The sequence below is a fragment of the Mya arenaria genome, chromosome 12 (assembly GCF_026914265.1).
Source record: "Mya arenaria isolate MELC-2E11 chromosome 12, ASM2691426v1".
Lineage (NCBI taxonomy): Eukaryota > Metazoa > Mollusca > Bivalvia > Myida > Myidae > Mya > Mya arenaria.
The window spans coordinates 64,328,558-64,339,462 of NC_069133.1; the positions used below are offsets into that span (position 1 = coordinate 64,328,558).

Below are 10,905 nucleotides of genomic sequence, written 5' to 3' on the forward strand. Positions count from 1 at the left end.
ATATCGATATATTTATATATAAAAAATGATTATGTTTAAAAAACAATTGTATCCTTGAGAATTGTTAGTTATTTCTATTTTTCTTACTTTCCAAAGATCATAGCGTTTCTATACCGTAAGTAATATCGGGAAACTTACACTATTTTTTTTTTTAATCTAAAATGTTATACTGTCTAGACGTCGAAGTATAAGGCTTCTCGTGTTCCAAGATATCACTAAGGCTGACTGCGCATGCGGGACAGGAACTCGACTAAACTAAATATTTGTACATTTTTCGTATTTTCGTTTTGCCGTATGATCGTCTTCCCGCTTTACGTATGCCCAGACAAACTGAGTAATAGTTCTATTTATTTATAAGTGTATATCTACCAAGCGCGGGTGCTTGATTTTCTATGCATGCGGTACAATAATTTTAAAAACGCCGTTAACGCACTGTTTGTATGGCATGTTTTTTTTTATCATTTTAGCGCATTGTAATTGTAATGGTGTCCCGTTCAAAATGTCATCGTTCCATGCAAATAACCGCGACATAACGAAAGGAAATGAAGCGATGAAACTGGTAGAAATCAGGTACCCTAAACACTATGAGAATTCAATGCATTTCTTCTGATTTGTACCAAAGAGGGACACTGTTTATAAAACAATAAAGATTTCTGTTTAAAAATTGTACTTATATTACATGTATGTTCAAACTGAACTCTCCAAACACAATGTCAAAGCGATATAAAGCGTGTTAATTTTGATTATAAATGATATGTTATTACAATTTCTAAACGAAGAAAATATAAATTACTAAACTTTTCATAAAGTGTTTAAAATATAAAAATCTTGTTTATTATATCTCAGCAGCATTTTAGTATTAAATAAATCTTTACGGACAACCGTAGTTCATGTGATTCCATATGTTATATAACTGTTGTTACATTTCCATATGATTCTATGGTCAGTTCTTATCAAGACAAACACTATCACAGGAGTAAAGATAAATACACCAACCTAATGATAACAATACAGTTTTGAGACTTGTTGACAACGTTAAACTGACGTTGTTGACGCCCATGTTGACGCCCATGTTGACGAACAACCGAACAGGCTCTTACTAAGGTTTTTGTTTTAAATGACGAAAAATAACATTTGTATTTCATTCTGGTAAATGAATCTGAAACTTTTAATTGGTAAATAGGAAAGTTACGCCACCAACTCCCTGCTGGCATAACATATAACAATAAAGTCAGATTTATAGTATAAATTCAGCCTTGAATCTCATCGGAAATATGGGCATATAATCTTTGACGCAAAAATGTATGGTCCAACTTCGATCTACTAGTTTCCGCCACTAAGAGCTCCCGCCGAGCCCTCATCTCGTGAAGTCTGCTACAATGCGGGCGCGTGCATCTGGCTATTCAAATTAACTTATTGCATTGCATTTAAATGACGCCAGTGGGCTCAAAAACAGTTGGACAAATATTTAACTTCAGTACTTAAACGAGAGGCGTGATGCTTTATTGTTAAACGTTAGACTTAGACAATGCCACAATGCAATTCAACAAACATCACACGCCAATACTGACGTCTGGAATTGTAATTCCTTATTAACACTTGAAATAAAGGGAAAGAACAAAGTTCAAATGATCAACTCATTTTTGAATTTCGACAATAAATAAAAGGTAATAAAAGAAATCGGCTCCTAACGTTTGACATGATTTTCATGACTTAAACAATTATACACATGGATGTTACTTTGATCAGCATATGAATAAACAATTAGTAACCAGCGCTCGCTGCTCAAGTTGAAGTTGTTTAATAAAATGGCCGATGAATTACAGGAATAAAAGAGAACATTTTTCAACAACATTGCTCAGTATAACGAGCCGAATGTTTAACACTTTAGTCACATAGTTCGTGATTGCGTGCCATATAATTTTAGCGAATTACTTTTACTCTGTTTTGTCAGAATTCAAAAGTGAGTTGATCATTTTAATTTTGTTCTTTTACATTAATTCACGTGTTAATATAATTACACTTTCATTATAAATTGGCTATTCTAATAAACTTTTCGAACTAATTCATTAAAAAGCGCAGTTTGAATCGGCCCAATTATTGTTGAATTTGTCATTATTTGGTGGCGACACGCCCCCCTATTTCAGGCCTTTTAATGCCCCCAATATACTGCTAACGCTGTTCAAACAAACTCCGCTAAGAGCTTTCAAAAATCGCAACAATATTAAAATGGTACTCAAACAAAATCGAAGTCCTTTTTAACTTTATTAAATATTAATATAAAAAGGTGAACAATGTCTAAAATTATGATCAATTCATTACAGAAAGCTCCATAATTACTTTAAACGAATGACAAAATAGTCTATTTAATTCATTTGAAATACAAGCATTGATACGTGTCATTCCATTTGAAGGCACCTCGGCATAATCATGCTTTTAACTCTTGTCAATTTTAATGAAAAGGGTAAATTAATAAAATAGCTTTTGCTACTTGAAAAGCTAATTGAAACGATGGTCTATTCTGTAAAAGAGTTTTCGATGGGAAAAAGTCAGCTAAAATATGAGCAGTGTCATTCAGACAAAGCGTTGTACATTTAAGAATAAATACAGATTTACAATTGTATCTTTGATCTCAATTATTATTTCAATTATAGGCATTCCTCAAAAGTTAACACCAGCCTAAATAGATTATCAACGCTTAGAAGAAGAATTATTTTATTCTGCTGCTGCCGCTGCTGCTACTGCTGTGATGATGATGATAATAATGATTATGATTATGATTATGATGTGATAATGATGATGATAATGATAAATACGACGACAACGACGACAATGAGGATGATGATGATGATGATGATGATGATGATGATGATGATGATGATGATGATGATGATGATGATGATGATGATGATGATGATGATACAATAGTTTGACCAGTCGTAGTTATAGACGAAGAGTAAGATCTCGTATAATTATTCATTTTGCTGGTGGTCCCGTCAGAGTTGCAGGAAAACGAATTCAGCAATTTTAATTATAAGTGTCAAAGTATTTATTGCCATTCTCTCGTGCCTGTGTATACATTGAGAAGTAACGGTGCTAAATTCTCATGTTAGCACTTGTTCTGGCAAAGCAGATCTGGTTAACGTCTTCCAACCCTACTTAATATACAACGCGCACGTTAAAAGGTGGCACTCAACACTTCATGTAGTAGCTATTTATATGACTCCGACAAATTAATGTGTACAAATGTTAATTAATTTGTATGGCTGTTATAACTGTGTGCGGCTCATGAAATGCCATTGTACGTAGACAAAAATTCCTGAAAACTACCCAGAAATTACATCCAATTTCCCACATGCAAAGGCCACATGCAGGTACGTCATTGACGAGGCTATTAATTTTGTTAGTGAAATTTCGTTATACGTATCGTTTTAGCTCAGAAATAAGACTTATATTCTTACGTGGTTAGAGCACAATACGCATGAAAACATCTTACTTAGAACATCTTGTGTTAACTGTTAACGGCTAAGAAGGGCGGAGCGAGCGATGTTAGAGATGCGAGCTAGTATTTCTTAGTCATTTAGATTTTAGACGAAAGTTTTGTTCCAACTGATTTATATTAATACGTGGTTTCAGATGAAAGAGAACATTAACTTAAAATGTTCGTTATAATCTTAAATCTCATGAAACATTATAAACGTATCTTCTGTGGCAACATTCAGCATGTAAGAAACCTTACAGCACCCAAACTCTCTAGAGGATGCGAGCGCTCTAGCAGTTCAATCCACGAGGAAGTCGTGGGTTCAAAAACCGGGCACTTTTTTGCATAACAGATATACATTTCCGTATATTTGTTTTCCTTGAAAACCCCACTTTGGGGGAGGGGTCTCGCGTGCCAAACGCGCCCAAAGCGCCATTTTAGAATAATAGTTTGATAAATGAAAGGGTGCCCGCTTCCGCACGCATATTTTGACCCACCCCGCATACACGCGAAAAATACTTATATTCCCGGGCTCCTTGCAGTACTAGATAGTATCTAAGAATATAATGTCAGATGAAACTGATTTCACATCAAAGCTAAAATCAATTAGTAAACTATATGATTCTTTACAACTGGTTCTAAATAGTTCAAATATAATGTTATTAATAAGTAAGCCTATTATCATGTCGACTATTAAAACTATATACATGTTGTTGTTTTTTATTAAATTGCCTCACGTGTTTAATGACCTAACACAAAACCCTGGCAATTACTTTATACTCTGAGTATTGAGAAATAGTGTTATCCTTATTCGGTGTTTTGGTGTAAAATAAGACTTTTCAAATTATACTTATATATTCATCTTATGTTAATAAATAAATAACGTTAAAACACTTTTCAAATTACACTTATATATTCATCTTATGTAAATAAATGAATGATGTTAAGTGTGTTAGTGAAAATCGAATTTATACCGTATTTAAAATCGTAGTTGTATATATGATTTCATATAGTTTTATTTAAATTTCCATCAAAGTTATGTGCGGTATTTTGAAAATCAGTAATTTTGACAAACTCGATAGCATTTTAAAAATATGAAATAAGTGAATTATGCCGCAATGGCGTGCAAGTCTTTGCAGTTTTTTTCACAAGGGCATGGTGTAGTATAACTTGTTTCACAATCGATGTAAAATAACATTTACTCTCGTTTAAACTAAACTTAGGATATGAATTGGCAAGAGAATATAAATACGTACAATTAGCTGCACATCTCAAAAGGTAAGACAAAGTCTACTATAACTGGAAACTATACAGTTACTGTGTTTAATGAATAACTGGCGGCATTCATTTTGATAATCGAACGGCAATGGTGTCCAACCGAACTCTTTTGAACTTTGTTTCACATTAATTTTGCTTTATAGCTTGTTTTGTATAAAATCATACACTTATTTTAATACAAAAGATGGAGGTCTCATTTCTGAATCGAGACACACTTTTGCATACAAATTGCTTTCAATTTAAAAACTTCGTCGCCGGCCGATTATCTTCATTAAAAAACAACAGCAAATCATTTCTGTCGGATTAAAAAATACTTTCTTCAAAGCTGACAGACCTAATGTTGGGACATTTTAGTTCACTAAACAACTTACGATACGAAAATTAATTTATAAAAATAAATATTCAGTATTGTCATCTTTATTTTTGAATTAAATTAACCAAACTTCTTAACACTCTGATTTCAAGTTTTAATTTAAATTTTCTTACAGTTTCGGTACAGCATATTTCCCATATTTCCATTTAACATATTTAGTAATAAAGGAGAAAATGATTCTGCGGGATAAGAATAGCAATAAAATAAAATTTTAACATTGTATATTATAAATACATACCTGAATGTCTTTGTGTTTCCGTCAGCTGTCTATAAGCGGATGACACATTTGTCTGCTGCTGTTGTTGCGATTGATGATGATGAATATCCCCCAAACTCCCGGTATGCCCCAGATACGGATGTGATGTTTCAAACAAGCGCTGGTGACGCCTCGAAAATGACGTCGGTCCCTCGTGCGATTTTTCCACATCATGATAACTGTAAGTCGTGTATTTCTTAATGTCGTCTGCTCCATTTGATGAACCCGTCGATTCTGGCCTTTTGTCAGAACTTAAAATAGCGTCAATAGAGAACTTGTCACTTTTACTGGATGGCGGCGACGTGTTTTGTGTCTGTCCGTGCGTATGCCCGTATGTTGACGTTTGCAATGGCGGAAGCGTTCTGTAAGCAGACGACAAAAACGCCGGATGAAGTGAAAGGTCGTAAGATTTCAAAGAGTATGCAAAAGGCCAAAACGAATTGGCCATCGCCATCATATGTGCAGAATTCGCGTGCATTTTATGACCACTAACAAATCACAGTTGTATGTATAATGTCCGATTTCGAATAATGTCTGAATTAATATATGATCCACAGTATCAGCACTTGTTTAAGTAACTAGAAGTTACAATATCAGATAAGTAAAAGGATGGTCAGTACAAACAACTTGATCTGATGACCACCAAAGTTAAAGATGCAACAAATTAATGAACCGCTGGTAGGTATTTAGATCTTTATATATCCTTAAAATGAGATGACCTCCCCCGAATTCAAACGACCAATTTGTCACTATTCATTGCTCATCCCCACTCTTGACACTGATTCGATTAACTGCTCTTTGCAAGTTCTTTTATTGATAATTGCAATATTGTATCATGATAGCCATCTTATCACGTTAAATCCTTTTATCAGGCCATTAAACCATTTTCAATTTGCTCCTCCCGGCATTTTGGTGTCATTTTTCAATTACGGAATAAATACCGCATTTCATTGGCTGACTGAAAATGGGCGGACCAATCAATAAAGAAATTCCTCGACCGCCCAGCAGATACTGGTTAATGAAAGGCGTGTTTCTACGAACAATCCCATGTCTGCAAAATATATTTCATTGAATACATTTTCATAGCATTCCATAGCGTAGCTATCTTTATTAGTTAATAATGCCGTATATATTGACGTATATATTTCTAATTCATTAACAATCGCATGAGAATATATTAATTACAAAATTTATAATTTATCAAAGAATGATATTGTGTGCAAAATATACAATTGTTTTAAATATACAATTGTTTTTTAAATATTTAAGGTCTCGGTAAAATGTAAAAAATATAGTGTTTATACCAATTATGGTTAATAGAAAATTCCGTCGCAACACGTATAACACCCTGCTGGCCCTAGTTTCATGATTTAAACTTTTTCAATTTGTAACAATTAGCCCGGTATTTACAGAACTTGTCAGATTTTAATCTAGACTACTGTAAAATTGACAACCTTATCTGGGAATCATATGCAAATAGGTGCGTTTTTAACTGTTAAAATATATCTTCCCTAAGCAAAATAGACACGTTTTAAAACGTACATGTTAATTTAATTTTTTTAACAATGACACTGACACTGTATTATTTTAAAGATAATTAATTAGTGTCGCATATTTCAAATGAGATATTTTAAGAAACGATTTTTATAAAATAATATGATATTTTTTGATAACATTATTTAGACGATATCTTCATCTTTTAAACTTATTTGAATGCAATAAACCTGATAAAATAAATACGAAAAACGTAAAAATAATTTAAATAGAACAAAATATAAAAAGGGGGCGGCTTTCCAGTTTGCATTAAACGACTAATATGTTAGCTCTTACCCTCAAACAACTTGCGGTACTTTTCTAGTCATCAAAATATCGCACTTTTACATGTTCGCTTCTCTTTGTTCGGTGATTTTTAGTATCTGTTTATTGACCTATGTTTGGACTCCAATCTGTAATATTTCACTGAAATCATAGATCATATCAAGAAATATACCGCTAATTCAACAGTTATTAGACGAAATTGCAAATTAAATGAGGTAAATCAATGGTGATCGGCGCACTAAAATGGAATTAAATTTGTTGGTATAATTTGATATGATAAGATACATTTAACACTTACTTTCTAAAATATCTCATTCAATGGATTTATATTTTATGACTAAGATAAGAATTATTTGAAAAATGAAGGCAAATTAGCGGTAACATTCTTAATTTTAGGTTTATTACATGTTTAAGGCATTTAATTAAATACCGCGATTTTCACAAAGAAGGGCTAATATTTCTACGTTTTATAATTAATTTTAAGGCCCAGCCCGCCCCCTGTTCGTGTGCCGGGGTAAAACACTGTTTACTCAAGAGCTTCGAGAGCTAAAGGGAAGAAATTGTCAAAAAGAGACTAATTTGTTCATGCTCCCGATATCGGTTTCCATAGAAACTAACCATACATTTAAGGCCGATATAATTTGATTGACACCCTTTCTTTGCTGCGTGAAGTAACGACCATTTGCCAAAACATAAACTCATCGTCAGCATTTTGAATGACCAATAGTATTGGAACGCAAAATCAACTTGAAAATGATGTAAAAATTAATTTGCTACACAATCGGTGGGGACTCGGTGTTTTGTACCATTGATGGAAACAATGTGGGTTTTCACAATCATGTTTTATTATACCATTAATAGCATATTGTTAAACAAAATGTATTTCTCACCATAAATTCAAAACTACATATTCAAAAATAAATAAAAATCCATGACGTTTCTAAGTTTTAATTATTCAACTCGAGGTTTATATAATACACGTGCGCTTAATCACGATAGTTACGGACGATGTAACTGTTTTGTACCATGTTTTCAAGGACGACCTTTAATAAAAGCGAGCTGGCGTTGTAATTTATCTGCACTGTAGTTATAGAACGTTAACAACCATTCTTCTTGTAACCGTTCCGATATGGGCGGTAATGGGTAGACCACTCGCACACATCTGCGTATATTACCAGATAAAAACTAAATACAGTTCAAATTGTGTCTTTTTCATTTATTCATTAGATGAAACTGCACAGGAATAAAACAAACAAAAAACGAGGTCAATAAATTGCTAAATCGTCTTCAACCATTTGACAGTATAATTGGTTTCAAATTTCTGTTGCCTTATTCATCTCCTTTTACACGAGCTTTGAAAGACTATCATACGTTTGCTTACTACAACTATATTTAATAGTAATGCTAATAGTGTTCAATATGCACCATATCGAATGATAATGTAAATGGTCAAATATATGTAACATATGGAAAATGCAACTTACCTATTCTTATAAACGAAGGACAGGTTTGATATCAATTTCATTTTATAACATTGAAATATTGTTTATGTTAGTACATGAAAAACAGATCAATTCAGTAACTATTAAGAAAAAATGACTTTGGCGACGATTGTGACGACGATAATGTTTGGTAGGTATGATGATGATGCGCTATTGCTGTCTGCTACTTCTGTTGCTGCCTCTTCTGCTGCTTCTGCCTCTTCTGCTGCTGCTGCTGCTGCTGCTGATGATGATGATAATGGATGATGACGACGCGACGACGATTACGATGCTGATGGTGATGATGATGAAGATGAAAAAGTGATGATGCCACCTAAATTGCCAAATTCTTTCCTCGCAAAATTCAACACTTTTTCAGGAAATTAAATGATGTTTAGTGTAAGGGTTATGTTAGGTTAAGGTGAGTTATTGTTGGTTAAGGGTTATAAATATGAATAGGGTAAATTAAAAGGCATACACATAGTGGCGGACCAATTGTAAAATCGCTCCCTGTTTTCATTTTAAGGAAAAGTACTTTCTTTTTTCATGACTAATACAGAGTAAAAAAGTATTGTGTGTTTCCACTTACCCGACCGAACCTATTTTTCTTCCTGACCCTACTTTGCGTGGCGTGGATTTTCTTAAAAATGTACATTTTTTCAGTGAACATGTTAACGTTTGACTATTTTATATTCGAAATGTTTCTACAATATTGATCTACACCGATATAGGTCGGATTGGTACAAAATTCCGGTTCTCAAAAAAAGAAATAGAAAAACAGAGTTATGCCTACCGGCCGACGCTATCTTTGTTAGAGATGTAATTGGGAACAAATAACTTTTTTGAGTCTAATGGAGTTCAAGTGTAATTTTAAACTCACTTGAAAATATATCTTATGTTTTCGAACATGATCATAAAGCTATGATTGATTTGGTAAATTTGAATGCTGAAAACAAGATGAAATATTACTCGCAAGGTAATGATTTAGTTAATATGTTAGTGAAATAAAACGCACGTTGAGACACCATATTGCCCGTGAATACAACTAAACTGGCATAACTGTATAAGTCCATATAAGTCATCATCATCAGGAGCAGCAGCAATCAGTCTAATTATAAGCCGATGATGCTTCAATGTCTATTTTATTTTCAAAAAAATATTTAGATTATTGCTAACTTTAATTAATAACAATTTTGTTCTGAGTTGACGATGTAGAGCCTGCCATGCGAGGATTCTCCGGGATTCTGTATGTAATGGCTGTCTTGCTTTGTATCGTCTGGCCCATGCGAATCTACATTTTCCCATGACTCTGCTTGAAGTGGCTGTCATGTTTGGTGTCGTCTGATTCTGTCTGAAGTGGCTGTCATGTTTGGTGTCGTCTGATTCTGTCTGTAGTGGTTGTCTTGTTTGGTGTCGTCTGATTCCGTCGGTAGTGGCTGTCTTGTTTGGTGTTGTCTGATTATGTCGGTAGTAGCTGTCTTGTTTGGTGTCGTGTGATTCTCTCTGTAATGCCGTTTTTGTTTGGTGACGTCTGATTCTGTCGGTAGTAGCTGTCTTGTTTGGTGTCGTCTGATTATGTCTATAGTGACTGTCTTGTTTGGTTTCGTCTGATTCTGTCGGTAGTGCCTTTTTTGTTTGGTGTCATCTGATTATGTCGGTAGTACCTGTCTTGTTTGGTGTCGTCTGATTCCGTCGGTAGTGGCTGTCTTGTTTGGTGTTGTCTGATTATGTCGGTAGTAGCTGTCTTGTTTGGTGTCGTGTGATTCTCTCTGTAGTAGCTGTCTTGTTTTGTTTCGTCTGATTCTTTCTGTAGTAGCTGTCTTGTTTGGTTTCGTCTGATTCTGTCGGTAGTAGCTGTCTTGTTTGGTTTCGTCTGATTCTGTCGGTAGTAGCTGTCTTGTTTGGTGTCGTCTGATTCTGTCTGTAGTGGCTGTCTTGTTTGGTGTCGTCTGATTTTGTCGGTAGTAGCTGTCTTGTTTGGTGTCGTCTGATTCTGTCGGTAGTAGCTGTCTTGTCTGGTGTCGTCGGATTATGTCGGTAGTGGCTGTCTTGTTTAGTGTCATTTGATTCTGTCTGTAGTGGGTTTCCTTTTTTGGTGTCGTCTGATTCTGGCTCTTGTGCCTTTCTTGTTTGGTGTCGTCTGATACGGTCTTTTTTGGTTTTCTTGTTTGGTGTCGTCTTGCCCAGGCCAAGCTACGGTTATCCATGATTTAATGTG

General features: G+C 34.3%; 1 protein-coding gene across 1 annotated transcript in view; it reads right to left on the bottom strand.

Moving 5' to 3' along the window:
• The window catches only part of LOC128211210 (homeobox protein MOX-1-like), a 9,671-nt gene extending 3,805 nt beyond the window's left edge, over positions 1–5,866 (bottom strand). The window contains exon 1 of the mRNA XM_052915736.1: positions 5,371–5,866. Within this exon, the coding sequence (XP_052771696.1) occupies positions 5,371–5,866 (496 nt within the window). The remainder of the gene's footprint in view (positions 1–5,370) is intronic.
• Positions 5,867–10,905: the final 5,039 nt, after the last annotated feature.